Raw genomic sequence first — 19,796 nt, forward strand, 5'->3', positions numbered from 1 at the left:
ATTTGTTTACTACTATCTGTCTCTGGAACTGTAATAAAAGCTTCATGATGGCAAGGGCCTTGCGTCTGGTTCTTTATTATATCTCCAAGGCCTAAAATAGTGCCTGGCACCCCTGTGATTGTTGAATGAACTGAGTATACGTGTTGAACTGAAACCATGTAATTAATCTTAAATGTTAAATTTATTCTGTTGCTTGCAGAAGTTTGTTTTACTACATATTTAATGGGTGTCAGTTTTATTTAGCACTTATTATAATTTTCTGCATTTCAGAAACAAAGTTAATTAAGATTTTTTGGTAAGGGAAGGCCTGTGAGGATACAGACATTGATGGGATGGTGTTCTTTATATGGTTTTAGAAATAACTTGATATATATTGATCTACTGTGGTTGATTAAATGCTTACAGTATGAAACCGCTGGACATATTTAAAAAAATTAGTAGGTTTTAAATTTTTTATATTTAAAGGACTGGCATAAAGCTTTGGAAAGCACTTTGAACAGAATTTTATAAAAATGTCCTTTATTTACCAGTAGGTGGCACTCTTGGTCATGGTTACTTTTACAAAATAAAATCTTAGGATTTTAAAGAGAACTCTTTTTTTTTTTTTTTTTTTTTTTTTTTTTTTTTGAGACTGAGTTTCGCTCTTGTTGCCCAGGCTGGAGTGTAATGGCACGATCTTGGCTCACTGCAACCTCCGCCTCCGAGGTTCAAGCGATTCTCCTTCCTCAGCCTCCCTAGTAACTGGGATTACAGGTGCCTGACACCACACCTAGCTAATTTTTTGTGTGTTTAGTAGAGATGGGGTTTCACCATGTTGGCCAGGCTGGTCTCGAACTCCTGACCTCAGGCGATCTACCCACCTCATCCTCCCAAAGTGCTGGGATTACAGGTATGAGCCACTGTGCCCGGCAAGAACTGCTTTTAAAATTAACATTTGTTTTCCAGTTCAGTTGAGAAGGAGACCATTCAAACAGCATAATCATTAAATGATGTGTCCTATTGTGAGGACAACTTATTTTAGCAGTAGTTGTCTAAAACATTGAACAGAGCAGTATTTCCATATTTAACAATATAGTGGTTAAATTTTATCAGGGAACTTGGCCTTAAATGACATGTAACTGTGTCATTCTAGCCTTTGCTCTGCTGTTTCCTGGGGTGGATATCCTAAGTAGCAGGTGTTAAAGACAGGCAAGGAAGATGAACAAAATAAGCTGTAAGATAAATAATCAAAAAAGAAAAATGGAAGCATGGAGGAAAGAATGGATGGAGAGGGGGTAATTGAGAGTGGGCTTGTTATGAGGTGATGCCTACTGATTTTAATGAGCCTTTCCTTTAGCAGCTAAGAGGTAATAGTGCGTTCGATCAGTTCCCCAAAACATTGTTATATGTTGTTTGTGCCATTGCAGGAACTTTGTGAGAATTTTAATGCATGGAAAAGCTGTCCATGTTCCAACTGCTGTACATCCAAAAGTCTCAGTGTAATAGCAGGACCAAAATATTCTGTCAGTCAGCTGACCGTATACTTAATGACTCCTAAAATCTCGTGGACTTCTAAAGTAAGTTTCAACTTCTTTCTTTCAGGGATTAAGGTAACATTATTGACTTAGAACATTTAATGGAGAAAAACTACATTTAGTGGTCTTGAATGAGGTTGAAGAGGCCTTCTGCTTTTTTCGTTTAGTAAAGAGAAAAATAGCAAGTGGCATGCTTATCCGCAGTGATGCTGCAACATACTATGACAAGAAGAAATACATCGTTTATCTAAAGACTAGTTATGAAGCAGTGAGCTTTTTAATATGATTTGGGTATAACCAAATAAACTGCATATGACTTACATCACCACCAGATTTATTTATTTTTATTTATTTTCTGTCTTCATCTATTAGAATGCAAGCTCTCTAAGATTAGAGTTTTTGTTTTCTTCATGCCTATAGCACCATTAGGCCAGTGCCTGCCACACAGTGGACTCTTGATAGATACTTGTTGAAGGAAGGACCAAATTAATGAATATGGAGTAGGAATGTAAACACTTAGCTTGAATATTTTGCTAACAGCAATTTATCACAATTAATTTATATACTGCCTCCCAAAAAGCTCAGAAAAAAAAGGATTCACATGCATTTTCATTTATTCTCAAGGTAACTAAGATGGACAGATAGAGCAATGTAACATGTTAAATGTGGCCATTTTAGACAAAGAAATGTTTAAAAATTGACATAGGAAAATGATAGAAAAGGAACCAAAAAGAAATATCATCTGACTCCTAATCAGTGCTTTTCTTGATAGGCTGGTAGTTTTTAGAATTTGAAATGTTGAAGAATCTGTGTGTGTGTTTAACTTTTTGTTGAAGTTCAAGTACAAACAGAAAACTACACAGATCCTAAGAGGACAGCTTAATCAGTTTTTACAAAAAGTGAAAATACCATGCAATCCGCACCCAGATTAAGAATCAACATTGTCACTACCACCTCCCAAGGGAAATTGCTAACTTGATTTCTGACATCATAGATTCATTTTGTCTGTTTTTATACTTTATATGATTAGAATAAAAGAATATCTGTTCTTTGGGGTCTGGCTTCTTTCATTCAGTATGTTATTTGTGGTAATTCATCTCTGTTACTGCATGTAGTTGCAGTTTGTTTTCATTGCTGTATAGTATATCTTACTGTGTGAATGTATCACAGTTACCTTATCTCCTGTAGTAATGGCATTTGGATAGTTTCCAGTTTGGGCTATTAGGAATAGTGTTATTATTATCTGTTTTGGTTTTTTAATATCTGGGAACCTTAAGCTTCTTGTTTGGGAACCGTCATAAATTTATCTTCCTCTTACACTTTACCTAACAAGAAGTATAAAAGACTTACGCAGTACTCTTTAGGTAGAATACAGTTATCAGGAAGTTATAAAATCTACTCCCCTCTTCTATAATAGCATAAGATTAGTCATGTGAACTTGGTCTGAGATTTTAGAAAGTGATAGAGAACACGAATATTTGATAGCACCAAAAATTACATACTTATATACGTAATTGTGGAGATACCTTGAGTCAACTCTAAATAGTGGCAGAAATTTTGTCAAGGTGAAGTTAGGCTCTTGGCTGCTTTGCTGGTAGCTTGACTCATAATAGCACCAACAGAAATCCAAACTCTTCTTCACTGACCCTCTAAAATAGTCTGATATTTCCCCACTTTAAAAAGAAACAATTTGAAATTTCAGTTTTCCGTTTGCCCAGAAAGCGCCATGGCCTGTGCTGCTGTTATGATTCCTGGGTTGTTGCGGTGCTCTGTTGGAGCCATCCGTACTGAGGCTGCTTCACTGAGATTGACACTCAGCACTTTGCGCCACCTTACTCTAACCAGGTGAGTCATTAAGCCTTCTGTGTCATTTGAAGTTGATTTTCAAAGAGACCTGACCTGCTGACGGTTGTTGGAGGCATATCAAACTCCCGGAAAGGTAACACCTTGGCTTCAATGTGCATGCTCTCAGGTTGTTAACTGTTTTTTTTGTCTGAGATGGAGTCTTGCTCTGTCACCTGGGCTGGAGTGCAGTGGCACTATCTTAGCTCACTGCAACCTCCACCTCCTGGATTCAAGTGATTCTCCTGTCTTAGCCTCCCGAGTAGCTGGGATTATAGGCGTGCACCATCACACCTGGCTAATTTTTGTATTTTTGGTAGAGAAAGGGTTTCTCCATGTTGGCCAGGCTGGTCTCGTACCCCTGACCTCAGATGATCTGCCTGCCTCGGCCTCCCAAAGTGCAGGGATTACAGGCATGAGCCACCATGCCCGGCCAAAACTTTAGTTAGATGGGCAAATACTCAATGGCCATTTTATAGGATCTGTAATGTTACATTGTATTTAGGATAACCATGATATTTCAGGAAAAACTAATTTTATTATTTTTATGAGGATAATATGTAATAACCTAATTTTACTTTCTATTAAAGCATAATGAAATCCAAAAGGAAAACTGATCACATGGAGAGAACTGCAAGTGTCCTTCGACGGGAGGTTTGTATCTTTGGGGTATGACAGGTTTTTCCAGCTAGACCTTTTACATGTGGTTACGACTGGCTTATGGGTAAAGCGTTAGATGAGTCTGGTCCTTTTGATGGACAGTTGGGAAGTTTGTTATTTTTCTATTTAGAAATTTTCTGAGCAGGAAATTTGATACCTGATTTGAAAAGATGACAGATACTCAAATTTTTCCCTTTAAACTTGGAATGAATGGATTACCTTTTGATGAAGAGAGTAGAGCAGCAACTGAGGGAGCCATCCTCACAGGTATGATGTTTAGGGTTATATTTTAGCACTAGAACTTCTTTTAGAGCCTACATTTTATGAATAGCTTACCTTTTTCTGTTTTTTTTGTGTGGGGTCTTTTTTTTTTTTCTTGCATCACGTCTCAAAGTCCTTGTTCTCATTCCTACTTTAGAACAACTTCTTATTTCATCAAGGGAGAAAGCACTAAAAATCTGAGAAAGGAAAGTGGATGAGCTCTTGTTACCCTTCGAATGTACAGATTTTTTCCACCATATTCAGACTATAGAAAGCTAATCTACCACCTGAAGGGGTGTCAAGGGCTGAGAAATAAAGGATCCTCATCCTTTACCTCAGTGAGTAACCCCATTTTTATTTAAAAACATAAATCAGATATTTGATTTTGCTTTTTTGAATGTTTATCACTTAGATATATTTAGCTTAGTGTTATAAGTCTATTTAAGCTAACAATAAAAAACTATTTCATGTAAAGAAGGATTATATACTTCTACAAACATGAGCAGAAATTATATTGTCTCATTTAAATTTATCTATTAATAGAAGGATACACTTTAATGTAAAGGCATATTGTTTAGGCCCTACTTTTAAGGCTAACTTCTTTCAGAAAATTACTTTGGGACTAAGGGTAATGTGTTTGTTGATTCAGCTTAAAGTTCATTTTTTTTTTTTTTTTTTTGAGAAGTCTGTAAAATTAGTTTAGCATAGTAGATTTAGGAGCTTGTGGGGAAGTACACTTTTTCCAATGATAAATCTGAAAATACTTTTTTTATTTTGGTTTGTTCAAGTGACCAAAAATGCTGATTCTGTAAATGTGAGACTTGTTAGGATTTCTTTTTATAAAATGAAGGCCTTGCAAATTATGAAAAAAAAAAGTGATTTATCTTACAGGCTCTTTCCTGTTGTATTTTGAGGCTGGTGGAATTAGAGCAGAGGTTGAAAATCTTTCCTTAGAAGGTCAGATAGTAAATACTTTAGGTTTTTGGGGCCATGCTGTCTTAATTACAACTTCTAATCTTTGATTTTATAATGTGAAAAGAGCCATAGACAGTATGTAAACAAATTTCATTTGCCAAACACCCAGATTTGGCCTGCAGGTAATAGTTTGCTGGTCCCTGAATTACATACAAGACCAATTAATTTTAATAGCCTGTAGAAACTAAGTGAAATATGAGCAAAAAAGAATCATCAAGCATTTACAAAACAATTAGTACGTTATTTACTGTTGAGCGTCAACTGATATTTACTGAGCACCTCCTGTTTTCCAGGACCAAAAACTTGTTTCTTACCTTACAGAATTCTCAAAACTATGCCGTAAGATAGATAATAATATTTTAAGACAGGTAAGATAGATCGATAGATAATAGTATTTTCTTGTTGTTTTGTTTTGTTTTGCTTGTTTTTTGAGACAGGGTCTTGCTCTGTCACCCAGGCTGGAGTGCAGTGGGTACAGGGGTACAGTCATGGCTCACAGCAGCTTCTGTCTCCCAGGCTCAAGTGATCCTCCTGCCTAAGCCTCCTGAGTAGCGAGGACTACAGGCACACTATTGTGCCCAGCTAATTTTTAATTTTTTGTAAAGACGGTCTTGCTGTGTTGCCCAGGCTGGTCTTGAACTCCTGGCCTCAAGTGATCCCTTCTCTTTGGCCTCCCAAAGTGCTGGGATTACAGGCGTGAGCCACCACACCTGGCCAGTATTTTCTTTTTAACAGATGAAAAGACTAAGAATCGGACTAATAGGAACTTCACAGCATCCATCATAGGCATTAACATACTTAATTATGTTGACTGCCAATTCTAAGGAAACATCTATTTTTCACATTTTTATTGTTACCACAAAGTCTTTACTTTTACATTTTTCAAATTTGTGTGGATATAAACAGTATTTTTATTTATATCACCATCATTTCTGTTTCCTAATAAAAGACCTTTATCTCCCTAAGGTTATCACCACTTATCTATAATTTATTGCTTATTAATTTTAATAAAATATACATAGTGGGAATGTACAGTATTCAGTATTCTGCAGTTTACAAATGAGGCAGGCACATACTTTAAAGGTTACACCTATTAAGAAATAGATGCTAATGGCACGTCTCTCTCTGAGTACGTTTACACTCCCTTTTCTTGGGTGTGTGTTTTCCCCCTTCCAATAAATCACTGTACTATCACTAAAAAAAAAAAAAAAACAAAAAAAGATATCAACTATGATTTCTAAAATATACTTAAATGTGTTTAAAATTAACCTCATTAAAATTTTTGGTTTATAAATATAACTGTATAACTACAGTATGTTAAGCTTAAATGACTATGTATTATGACGGTTAGTGACATATAAAGTACTGATATACATATTCTTTCAAGTTTGAAGTACCTCACCTGAGAACTGGGCTAAGGGGCAGTTCCTTAGTTTGGTTCCACTGGAATAAAATAAAAGGTGTATTTTCCTTTATTTAACAGATACATAACTATAGCCAAAAGGTCAGGCAACACAGAATTCAGTAAATACTGAGGATGATGCAGTAGTTAATGTCAAATTCTAGCCAACTTGTAGTATTATGAAAGTATACCTAATCTTAGGGAAAACCTATTCTAACAAAATTATCTTAAGAAAAAGGGAAAGAACTATAAAGGAACAGACTATTAGAGATCTAGTAAATATTCTTATTTTATAGATTAGGAACTGAGCTTCAGTCTTGATAAGTAACTTGCCCAAGCCATATATGCCAGTGGTGAAACCAGGACTGATTGCTGAACCTGACTTCTGTTTCAGGTTCTTTTGAACATGCCCATGTTCTTTCATGTTATGACCGAATCATATCATTTATTCACTGAACTTTAACTTTAATTTGGAAAATTATCAACTAATAAAACTGTTTTTCTCTTCAGCACAACTCTCTAGTTTTTCTAAAAATGAGCATTTTAAGAACAGGATACAGTTGATAACATTAGAGCACTCTCATAGTTCCTTAAGATCAGAACTTTATACAGGAAAAAGTTCCCTTTACATAAAGTTTGATTTGGCTGGAGAAAGCTTATAAAACAGTCATAGCTTTAAAGCCTTTTTACTCTATATCATAGTGACATCTTCTGTTGTAAAACAGTTTTTTATCATCTGACATTTTCTTCAGATAACCAGTTTTCCTGCTTTGGCTGTCTTATAAGAGCTTCTAAAGACTTCAGTCTACCTATAGTTTGTTGTTTGTAGGTCAAGAAGAGTTATCTTGGAATGTAGCTTAGAGACTTTCTGCCAAAAATGTTCTTTAGTTGTGTCTTGTCTGCAGTAAGAATGTTCAATTTGTGGTCGAGTGCAGTGGCTCGTGTCTGTAATCCCAGCACTTTGGGAGGCTGAAACAGGAGGATCACTTGAGACCAGGAGTTTAAGACCAGCTTGGGCAACATAGCAAGACCCAGTCTCTATAAGAAGTTACAAATTAGCTGGACATAGTGGTATGCTTGTAGTCCTGGCTACTCAGGAGGCTGAGGCAGGAGGATCACTTGAGCCCAGGAGTTCAAGGTTACTAATGTAAGCTCTTATGGTGCCACTGCACTCCAGCCTGTGTGGCAGAGCAAGACCCTGTCTCTCTCTAAAAAAAAGAAAAGAATGTTCCATAGTTTACATCCTTATGTAAGGAGTCTTCAGTGTCTATGTCTTCCATTTCCCTGGTTTCTTTTTGGGCAGATATAGAAGAATTAACTACAGGTTTAGAAAAATGGCAATAATAGATTATTTATTTGTGTTTAATCAACTGTTTGATTAATTGTGCTAAATAAGAATGAATTATCCTGTGCTGACCTGATTTTCATGGAATATTTGTAAAGTTTGGATTAGCAAGATGATTGGTAGTTATTTCAAGCACTTCTTGGGTTTCCAAAGACTGTTGAATACCTTCTGAATTTGAAATTATCAAAGTAATAGTTGTAGAATTTAGATACTCAGAAGAGGTGTGAAAACCACCTATATCCATATTTTAGTTAACTGATGTTTCCAAGATAGATTCTGGTTTCCTAGTTAATCTTGTTTAACTAGTTTAAGAGTTAACATGTATTTTGACTTGAACCTGGGAGGCAGAGGTTGCAGTGAGCCAAGATTGCGCTACTGCATTCTAGCCTGGGCAACAGAGTAAGACTCTGTCTCGAAAAGAAAAGAGTTAACATGTATTTTGTATGCTTCTTGTATTTGGAAGCCGGTGGCTTCACCAAGGCAGATGAATCAAGTAATTGCGTGTTTAGGGAGCACATCTGTGTTAACTATATTTTTCTTTGCCTCATTTAATACAAGTGATTTTTCTGATTTGGCTTTTAGGCATACTTTTTTCTCATCTTCCAATTGTTTCTTCTGTGAATTTTTTTTTTTTTTTTAAGAACGGTCTTTTACTTGATTGTCTTCAGGCAGAGGAAAAAGTTGTTGGAACTGTACTTTGTTTTAAACATCAAATCTCCCGTCTGATGTCAAGAAAGTCAGGAGTGAAATGGTCACTACATAGTAACTGGTATTTACTAGAAACCCATCAATCTTGCTTTCTATTTTTTTTTTTTTTAACAACTTTTCAAGTGTTTCTTTGTCATTTAGAGGAAATGGGTAAAAACTCAGCTTCTGGTCTTTATTTTTTTTGTTCCTGGCGATTTGTAGAGTAAATCGCTGTCCTATATAGCTGAGTATCACTTGTATGAGGTCCTGGGAGACCCGGGGCCAGCAAAAGGTGCAAGGCGGCCCTTCTTCCATTTCAGAATTTTATAGGACAAAATTATTGGGACTTTTGGGGGTTATTTTGAGCCAAGTTTAGGTAAACTACAAAGAAAGTTAATGCAAACTCTTGAGAATTTTAGTGCCCACAAGTCAGAAAATTACAGGAAAATCCAATCGTGGTACTACCTTTCAGGAAATTTTTAGTTGCATCTCTTCTCCTCTTCTGTTTCTTTTTCTTTTTTTTTTTTGAGACAGAGTCTTGCTCTTGTTGCCCAGGCTAAAAGTGCAATGGTGCGATCTTGGCTCACTGCAGCCTCTGCCTCCCGGGTTCAAGTGACTCTCCTGCCTCAGCCTCCCCAGTAGCTGGGATTACAGGCGCCTGCCACCATGCCCGGCTAACTTTTTTTGTATTTTTAGTAGAGACAGGGTTTCACTATGTTGGCCAGGCTTGTCTTGAACTCCTGACCTCATGATCCGCCCACCTCGGCCTTCCAAAGTGCTGGGATTACAGGCATGAGCCACAGCTCCTGGCCCTCCTCTTCTGTTTCTAATTTCCCCTCTTCTCCCATACAGAATGAGAATTGCGAAGTTGGGAGGAACTGGAGAAAGCTAGATGATATCTGGCTTTCTCAGCAGTATATGGTCATTAGGAACTCGCCCCAATCTCCTGAGGGTGCTTCTAGCCATAGAGTAGGGGCTGGACCCTGGACTCGTTGAAATGAATGGCACCTCAGGTTTGGCCATAACAGAACTGGATCAGCTTCTCATAGTCTCGTCTTCCATTCTTGCCTTTAATTTGTATAGTGAGTATACTTTACACATGTTATCTGCTCTTCAGTTCAAATCCATGCGGTAGCCTAAGGATACGATGTCATCTGGATTTTACAAAGAGGAAGCAGGGCCTAGGACGTATCTCTCAGTGGCGAAAGGAAGCTCCAGCTCAGAATTCCTAGGCTAAAGGACTGTGTTGCTACTCTTGGAGTCAACAGAAAATGGAATACTCACCCAGAAATGTTCTTTTGGTTTTGGGCATTGTATTTCCTCTGGAAAGCTTACTGAATGACCATTTATGATGTTTATGCTTCTTACTTGGGACTGTAACTGTAAGTAGTCTGAGATTGTGCTGATGGAGGAAACTGAACTCTGAATTGAATTACATTGGAATGTTTGTGTTCGAGTTTTATTCATTTTATTCTTAAGAATCAAAAGAATAAGCAGTCTGAGTAACCCTAGAAATGTCAAGGAGATAAGGATAGAAATACTGTAATGCAGTAAGGATTGTTCAGGCAAGACAAATTTTATTGGAGGGGGTCATTCTGTGCTTGGCCTCTATAGACTGTTGGCCTACTGAGCAGTATATGCTCTGTTCATCAGTTTGTTGGGAGAGTTTGGCAGTGAAAGAATTTCTTAAATTACTAATTCATATGCATTCATTTGTTCATTTGGAAATGTGCCAGACCCTGGGCCAGATCCTGGGGTTACAGCATTGAAAATGATAGATAAGCTCGTGTGCTCAGTTTTTAATGGGACTCTGATCAGAAGACTTTATGCACCTAATTGATTTTGGAAATCTTTCTAATTCTTTTTCTATTGTACTAGATTGCTTTTAGAAGCCTGTGTTTTTTCCTACAGTATCTTATGTGTATGTTGCCTTTTTGTTTACAAAGCACCAGATTATACAACAGATTGGTACTTGATTCTCACAACCATTCTGGGAGGGACATGTAGGGATTTTAATTTCTATTTCACAGATGAAGGGATTAAGAATCAAAGATTTAGATAGGATGACCCTGCTTCCTCATTTGCCTGGAATAGTCCTGGTTTATGCCTCTCGTTCCTGGTGTAATAGCACTGACTTTCACTCTCAAAATTATTCTGTCTTGAATGATAAATTATATTGTTGTCCTAAGTTTAAAGGACTTGTTCAAGGGACAAGGACTCAGTCCTTGAACTCAGATCTTTGATAATAAAATCAGCTTTCCTTTATGTTACAGCAGAATATGACACTCTGTTTAGACGGACAGGGCTTAATTGAGCAATGTGTTACTAGGCATGAGAAAGGAGGGAGATGCTGATGGCAGAGTGGTTAGTTAATAAATGGCTGGGCCCCTGGGGCAGATGCCTTTGGGGATCCTACAGTTCCAGGTGCTGATTTTCCAATGCTTATAATATGCTTGTGATCTTGCTGAGGCTTGGGTTTGAATGGGATGGTCTGCTTAGCTGCAGAGTGGACTGTGTCCCAAGGCTAACCTTTACAATTCTCTACTGGTCGTCACCGATGCATTTCAAGGAGATTGCGATAGAGTGGTCACTTCAATTTGAGGTAGGGGACATCTTTTCAACATGCACTGTTTCTCAACAGTTGTTCCTGTAATTTGCTTTGGTTATTAGAGCTTGATGGTCAAAGAACCTTTTAGAGATGATCCAGCCTGGAATGAGCAGTGCTTGATGCTCCTGGCTTCACACTGTCACCAGCAGAGCAGGTGGAGAGAAACCTCAGGCACTCACTGCCTGGAGGTAGTTGTAGGGGATCTGGGGGGCTGGACTACAGCTCTTGGAAAAACTCCCAAGGAAGTATAGTCTGATGGCCCTGGCAGCTGGCCTCTGGCCCCTAGGGGTGTGTAACTAACTCTGCTGTGAGTTGAAGCCTACAAAGAAAGGGAGGCTCCTTGGGGAAAGGCCCAGTTTAGCAGCTCTGTAATCATAGTATCTAGCACAGTGCCGGAGAAAAAAAGAGTTCCGTGTTGGCTGTGTTAAATTTGAAATGGAAATTAAACAGGCTGTTGGACATGTGAGATGAGAGTTTACTGCTAGGGATGAAAAGTTGAGGCCACGTAGAGAGTAAGGGAAGAGGATTCAGGACTCAGCCCAGGCATGTGTCAACAGTTAGAGGCCAAGCAGAAGAGCAAGAGCCAGCAAAGGAGATGGAGAAGGAGTGGCCAGCCAGACAGGAAGGAGATCAGCAGAGTGTTCTTGGAGCCAGGGGGAAAAGTATTTCAAGAAAGAGAGAGGAGCCAACCATGCTGAATTCTGCTGAGAGGTCATCATTGGATTTATCGAAGTGGATAGTGGGTGAGCAGAATGACTGGCTTTAGTACATTACTGAGGGTGAAAGCCTGATCAGATTGTGTTGAGGAGAGAATGGGAGATGAGAAAGTGGAGACAGGACCATATGTAACTCTTGAAATGTTGTAATGTTAATGGGAGCAGAGAAATGGGGTGAAAGCTGGATTAAAGGAGAAGCTTGTTTTGTTTGTTGTATTTTGAAAAGCAGCAAAGACCACAAGTGCCTGGATTTAAATCTGCTTTGCCCCTTACTGGCTCTGGGACCTCAGTTTTCTCATATGGGGATATAATAATATCGGCTTTCTAGAGTTGTGAAGACTGAGTGAATGAATGTATGTAAAGTGCCTGACATATGGTAAGGATGTCTATAAGTGTTTGCTGCTGTTGTTGTTGTTACATGTTACATGAGGTGGGAGATCCTAGAGCTCGTGTGTTCTGATGGGGAGGGTAGAGAGGGTGTGATGCAGGAGAGAGGATAGTTGCTGGAGGGAAGGCTTGAGAAGACAGAGAGGAGACCAGCCCAGGTGGACAGGTTAGCCTTTGGTAGGAGTAAAGTGAGTTTACTTGTCATTCTAGGGCATAGTGTTAACCAGCATAAGCCATTTAAGAAATTAAATTGTGTGGTTGACGGAGAATTTTGTGTCTACCTTTGTTAGTAAATCACTTAAGTAAAATCTGCTTCTAGTCAGATTCCTACACATCAGATTGATACTCTGCTACCATTTAAATAATGTCCCTGGGTCTTGGTGTCTTTATGTGTAAAATGGCATGTGATTCTTGATAATGACTAAAGTTTCCTTTAATTCTGAAATTCTCTGAACCATACCTACATTTTTGTTTTAGGTCATCTCTAGTCATGGCTTTGCCTAAATTTTTAAGCCAGAAAATGAATGAACAGGAGTGAACAGGGAAAGCTAGCCAGGTTTCCAAAGAAATACCTATTTCCTGTACAGAGACTTTTGCACCAGCGGTAACATCAAAATATCCTACATAAAACCAGCTTTTTAAACAAGTGTGATGGAATTTCCTTTTAGATGCTGACTCTGCCTAAGCATTAAACATGTGTACTGGTAAAATTGGCAAATGTATTGTTATTTTACTGAACGCTGGAAAAGCATAAATGTTGTTTTATGGAAAACTTCATTTCCTGCCATGTGTTTTAACTTAGGACATGGATAGTTGAGGTTTCAGTTGTGAAATCTTTTGATCCATTAAGTATAAGAGCCAGTACAAATGATAAAATACATAGTTTCTTCACTATGTTTTGCCTATCCAATAAAAGAATAGCATGTAACAAGGGCCACAATTACAGGTCCTAATTATATGAACTAGCTTTTGGAGTAAAATAAATATGTGGTCTTCAAAAAGATTTCGTTGATGTTTTTAATCCACATTGCTAGAAATCCATATAGTATACAGCATTTGTGTTAAGCAAAATAAAATAGTAATAGGGAAGCATGTCTTTAAAAATAATGAATTGTGCAGGGTATTTTGTGTTCCAGATATAGATATAACAATTTTGTCCAGATTGTTAGGATAAATAGCAGTAAGTACATTACTGTTTGTATTTCAGGTTGAGTATCTCTAATGCAAAAATCTGAAATCTGAAATGCTCCAAAATCCAAAACGTTTTGAGTACTGACATGACACTCAAAGGAAATGCTCATTGGAGCATTTTGGATTTCAGCTTTTCACATGAGAGATGTTCAACCTATAAGTATAATGCAAATATTCCAAAATTGAAAAAAAATTGAAATCCTAAACACTTCTGGTCCAAGCATTTCAGGTAAGGGATACTTAGCCTGTCATACCAATAATTGGTCATAGACACCATCCAAATGAAAATATGGCTTAATAGAAAGTATAGCTTGTATCCTTCCTCATTGAATTTTACATTTGGACATTGGAAAATGACTAATGCTTCCATTTCACATAGCCTAGCACTTGATCGTGACGCATTCTCGGGTATCTTAGCTGAAATTCTGCTACCTATCTAGTTTTGTTAAGGAATTTAACACATGCCAGTTAAGCTGTCAGAAATGAAATAATCTACCTCTAGGCTGTATTTTAACAGATTATTATATCAAAAGAAAAAAAATGAATGTTTATAAAATAACCTTTCTTTCTTTCTTTTTTTTTGAGACAAGGTCTCACTTGGCTCACTGCAGTCTTGACCTCCAGGCTCTCCCACCTCAGCCTTCCCAGTAGCTGGGACTAGAGGTGTGCCACCATGCCTAGCTAATTTTCGTAATTTTTTTTGTAGAGATGTAGGGTTTTGCCATGTTGCCCAGGCTGGTCTCAAACTCCTGGGCTCAAACTATCCGCCTGCCTTAGCCTCCCAAAATACTTTTGTAAATGTAAGAAAAGGGTAGAATAACGAAGTAATAGAGACCTCTGATGATTCTCATTACTTGTCTTTGTAATAAGATACTTAAAAAAGAATGTGTGGCAAACAAAGGAAAATACCAGTTCTACTAAATAAATCTCTGCTCTCCCTGAACTCTCCCATACTTTTAAACGTGAATCTGGATTTTCTGTAGTGTTCTCTTCCCCTATCCACCCAGCTTAAAGAAAAAAAAAAGTGCTCCTGCATTTCTACCAATCTTTGTTCTGGAAAACTATTTTAAGTGACTTGAAGTTCAAGTTTTTATTCATTCTGCAAATACTTACTGAGCCTTACTATGTGTTGGGCCCTGTGCTTCATCTAGGGAGTTGACTAATATGTGCTGAATATGGTCAGAAAGGCAAAAACATTATATTGGTAGAGTTGAGAGTATGAAGAGAAGAGGGAGGACCTCAGGCAGGGGGTGTTACTTGAGCAGGGCCTAGAAGGGTGAGCAGAAGTTTGGTAGAACTGAGAGAGCTTGGCACATGCTGAATGACCTAGGTAGGGTTTTGGGGAAGGGCAGGTGTTAGGTACCTTTGAGGACCAGCAGGTTGTCCAGTTTGGCCGAAAAACCACAAGCACAGTGATCCTTGAGGAGTTCCAAGTTTGTATGAGTTAAACAGGACTTTTATCTTTTTTTTTTTTTTTTTTTTTTTTTCAGTGATTGAGTGGTAGAGAGCCATTTAAGGTTTTTAAGCTGGAGAGTAACTCAGTGAGGTTGGAACATTAGGAATATTTGCCCGTTGGCTGCTTTGAGAAACACAAGAAGGAGACCAAGGTAGTAGTTCAAGTGAGAAGAAAGAAATTCTCAGCTTAGGGTGATGGCAGGTAGGCAAGGGAAAGAAAAAACATGAGCCAAATTTATGGAATTTGGCTGTGTTAGGGACAGTATACCAGAAAGAGTCAAAGTTTATGTGTGTTTGTATATCAACTGAAAATGTAATTGACTGTGTTGAGTCCAAGATGCATCCATAATTGAATACCTGGTAATGGAAAGAAGCTGATTTTGCAAGGCTCTGTGAGGGTAGGTGCAGTCTTCTCCATCTCTGCATACCCTGTTCCCAGTTTCAGGCACCGTGCTCAGTAAGTGTTCGTGGAAGGAATGACTTTGGTGGATTTCGTTGTATGGCATAAGTGAGTTTACCTTTGGAGCAGAACCATCAGATGATTTAGGGAGGGTCAAGCTAACCTGGATTTGAATCCGCAATTCCTAGCTAGGTGATCTTGGGCAAGTTACTGAATCTTTCAGTTTCCTCATCTGCAAGATGTAGGATAACAACACTGCCTCTTGGGATATAATATGATTATTCATGTCAACTGAATGAATGAATGCACATAAAATGTTTAACCTAGCATCTGGTATATACCTGAGATAAATGCTCCTCAGGCATTGGCTGTTGTTACTTATGGGGAGTGTTGATGTCAGCTTGTGATTGGCAGAAAAGTAATGAGTTGTCAGCAGAAGGTAGGAGGAGAGTAGTAGTCTGTGAGTCCTTGAGGGCCTCAACCTGGAGTGGCAGAGGGAGTAGGAGCAAGGCAGTTTAGGGAAAGCTCCTATGGAAAAAGTGAGAGAAGGAATGGTAAAGGAGAAAGACCAGGTCAGTGATAACAGGAGGGCACCTGAAAAGTTCAATATGGCTGTTCCAGGCAAGGAGAATGCGTCAGTGTGGAAAATACCAAATTCAGGGAGGTCAGGGAGGGTGAGAACTGAGACTGGACATTGAGTTTGGTTGTTCAGAAAGACCCCAACCAGCTGTCAAAGGAGAAGTTGCAAGAGCACCGAAGCTAGGTTACCTGTGGTTAAGGTGAGCATCAAGGAAAAAGGGAAGATTCTGTGGGCTAAAGAAGAGCTGATTGTCTCAGTAGAGGAAGAGACGAAAGGCAGGATTTCTAAAATATATTCAAGACAGTATGGCTTTTACGTTTGCACTGGTAAAAACATGCCACCACACTGCAGTTTCTTGTCCATGTGAGCAGTCTCTCTGAGATGTTCAGTGCTCAATCTTTAAGGCCCTGGTGCAAAAGCATTGGTATGGTGGCATATATAGTTATAAATGAATAAAATGTAATATATAATATAAACATGCTAATTAATTTTAATTAAGACAATGAGATACAGTCATGTGTTGCCTGCTGATGGGGATGTTTTGATAAATGTGTCATTAGCTGATTGTCATTGTGCAGACATAGAGTGTACTTACACAAACCTGGAGGGGATAGCCTACTACACACTTAGGCTAAATGGTATAGCCTATTTTTCCTAGAGGACAAACCTGTATGCATGTTACTGTACTGAATATTTCAGGCATTTGTAACACAATGATATTTGTGTGTCTAAACATAGAAAAATAGTAAAAATCTGGTATTATGGGATCACTTTCTATATGTGCTTTGTCGTTGACCAAAATGTCGTTGCACAGCACATGACTGTACATTATAACCAACATTAATGAGTTCTGTGGGCCAGCAGTGTTGTAAGTACTTTTGTCAGTATTATCTCATTTAATCCTCCCAGCAACCCTATGAGGTATAGGTGGTATTATTCTCATTTTGTAGCTGCGGGGGCTAGGTAACTTGCCCAGAGTCACACAGCTGGTAAGCGGTAGAGCCAGGACTAAATACCAGGCAGTCCAGCTGCAGAGCCCATGCTGTTAACAGCCATATTCTGCTGCTTACTTTATTTTGTTGCTGAATTGCTTTGAATTGCAAATGGCATTAGATGTAATCTTTGATGAAACAGGAATGTACTAAAGGGAGGAAACTTGAACATGAAGGAAAGGGCTGGTGGTTGCTGATGGAGCAGTGTTTCCGAGACAGTAGGCAGGACTAGGACCAAGAGTGCAGGTAGAGGGTCAGTAATGGAAAATTACCCCACTTGATTTTTAGGAGAGGAGGAAGAGAGGGTTGACAAAAATATGGAGAAAGAAAGGTTAGGGATTTTGCAGGAGGGAGAGAAAGGTAGATAATACTAGAAGATACTTTGAGGTGGTGAGAGAGACCACCATCCATCATGAGAATTGTCCAGTGGATTTTTGAAATGGTCTCCACTAATAGTTTGATGAGATTTAGTAGTCCTATTGGAGTAGAGGACCTGCATGAGCTAGCATTAGGATGGGATGTTCATTGACCTTGACAGATTTCCAAAGCACCCTTTGGTGGAGCTGTGAAGGTCACACTTTCCAAGGAGAGGGCTATATTTTGGTTAGTTGGTGATTTTCTGCCACAAGTAGAGATGAACAGACATAGCAGGTTGAGGAAAGAGTCATGTTGTCTTTTTTCTTTGCTTGTGAAGATGTCCCAGGCTTACAGGACAAAGAAACACAAAGCAGATGAAAGAATAAAGGAAATAGAGACCTTTTGAATTTGAGGGGTGTTGAGCCATGAATGGCACATACCTGCATAGCTCCCGAGTCAAACCTATTCAAGGCTTTCAGAAATCAGATACATCATGTAAAAATAGTGCTTCTCAAATTATCTGTAGGGAAGGGCTTTTTTGTTGTTAAAGGTTGTGAACTGTTTCCATCTTATAAAATATCGTATGATAAAAAATGAATTTGAAAATTAATTAAAAACAAAGACATGAAGAATGCAAACCCATTTTGTTTTCTGTTACTAGACTCAACAGGCACAAGATTGTTCTGTGAAATTGTTAAAGTTTCTAAGTGCCTGCTTTTGATTTCTGAAATTAGCTCTTTGTGGACTCCTTACAACCCCAGAAGCAAGAGTGGGCCTCACTTTGCCCAGTACTGATGGATAGTTTAATGGCAGCTCCTTGATAAGACCCTGGCTTGTTTACAGAGTTCCAATTCCCTGAGCTCTTCCCAGAGTGCCTAGCCCAGTGCACAGCACATTGTGGATACTCATCAAATAAATGCTGGTTAAATGATCCCTTGAATAGATGATTTTTGAATGTAGGATAAAATTAAATTAGTATGATAGCACGTCTCTCAAAAAAAAGTTATTTAAAATGTATTCACATGGTGGTAGGCTGAACTAAAGCAAAGGGTGTTTTACTTTGTTTGGCAATTTTCAAAAACCACATCTTCGTAGATTTCAGAAACCTTAGTTCTCAGGATGCCACCATTTATTTGTCCCTTGTGCTGTGTACGCACTAACCTCAGCCACAGTTCATCTTTTGGTTTTAGATTGTGTCAGCAGCTAAGGTGTGTGGAGCTGCCAGTGAGTCACCGTCAGTGAAGAGCCTCCGCTTGCTTGTTGCTGATCAAGACTTTTCCTTTAAAGCTGGCCAGTGGTAAGTGACTTTTCTGTGTTCCAAGTATGTATGTTCAAGAAGGTTCCATCAGATAGAAGGGATTATTTTTTCTTCTGGAAAAGGCTAGCCATTCCCTTGAGGAAGAGGAATTCTAAATCATATCTGCTCAGGGTGAGCCTTTGTTGGCACAGAGGGTCTGATTCCTTTCCTGGCCTCAGAGCCCACTTGGGTTTTGAGCCCGTGGCTCCCTCAGTCATATATGAAAATTGCTGTCTTGTGTTTTCCACATTCAAACAAAGCTAGTTCTGGCCCATGGAACTGACAGCTCTGATAATTACACTCTTCAGGAATGGTTGCTAACAGAATGCACTTCAGTAATCTAATCTCCTTGAGTTACGTGTCGCAGGAGATTCATAGGTTTTTAAAAAGTAGTCGTCTTTGTGTCCAATGCAGAGTAAACAAGGTAGGTATCCTGAAGAGAAGAGGAACTAGTGACGTCATCACAGGGCTTACTACCCTCTTGACTGAATTCGTCTATCATATGTACCTTATTTGGGTTGAATTTAAATACTTCGCCTAATTTGTTATCAGGATTCCCCAGTCAGGCCCAGCTCCCCAGAACCCCCACACAAATCATAAGTCTGTCCCATTTGACTCGGGACTGATCAGCATGCTGACTGGGTAACATTTCCTCCGAATGGGGCCTCCCTGAGCTTCAATTCAAGTTCAATTGTAAAGAAAGCAACTTGAATTTCCCTAGGAAAGGTGTGTTTGGGTGTGTGTGTCCTTTATTTAAATAAAGCATTCATTTCTAAATGAATTTCTGGCATGTCAGTCTTGATAGTGTTTCTTAGGAGTCACTTGACTAATTTTGGCAGTCCATCTGGAAATGTGGTTTTGTTAGAAGGAGGATGTGTGATAATAGCAAGTGTGATAATAGCAAGAGTTAGCAGTCTTGTGTGTTAATAGTTTGCCTTTGAATTTAGAACTAGAAAACAAGATGCTGATTGCAATAATTTGGGTTTGTGAAGCAATTTACTGCAATCTTTGCACATGTTCAATGATACACATTAAATGCATTTTGCCCGTTTTAGGGGGTGGGCAACATATTTACCCTTCAAAAATGGTTTAGCAGTCATTATATTGAAAAGTGGAAACTTTAATTG

At 38.6% G+C, this 19,796-nt stretch overlaps 1 protein-coding gene and 1 pseudogene across 9 annotated transcripts in view; one reads left to right on the top strand and one right to left on the bottom strand.

The window, feature by feature from the left end:
• The window catches only part of OXNAD1 (oxidoreductase NAD binding domain containing 1), an 87,609-nt gene that overhangs the window by 2,591 nt on the left and 65,222 nt on the right, over nt 1–19,796 (top strand). For 4 of the 9 annotated variants that reach the window (XR_004031292.1, XR_004031291.1, XM_030816871.1 and 1 more), the window contains exons 2-6: nt 1,407–1,556; nt 3,233–3,359; nt 3,947–4,010; nt 4,435–4,615; nt 18,563–18,669. Coding sequence is in view for 6 of the 9 variants with exons in the window: in XM_030816871.1 (XP_030672731.1) it covers nt 4,514–4,615; nt 18,563–18,669 (209 nt within the window). In the remaining 3 variants the exon portion in view is untranslated. Of the gene's footprint in view, nt 1–1,406; nt 1,557–3,216; nt 3,360–3,946; nt 4,011–4,434; nt 4,616–18,562; nt 18,670–19,796 lie in introns of all 9 variants that reach the window. The other 5 variants (XM_030816867.1, XM_030816868.1, XM_030816869.1 and 2 more) reach the window with 3 other exon arrangements.
• LOC105740112 lies at nt 7,346–8,320 on the bottom strand (annotated as a pseudogene).

Source organism: Nomascus leucogenys, chromosome 8, assembly GCF_006542625.1.
Source record: "Nomascus leucogenys isolate Asia chromosome 8, Asia_NLE_v1, whole genome shotgun sequence".
Lineage (NCBI taxonomy): Eukaryota > Metazoa > Chordata > Mammalia > Primates > Hylobatidae > Nomascus > Nomascus leucogenys.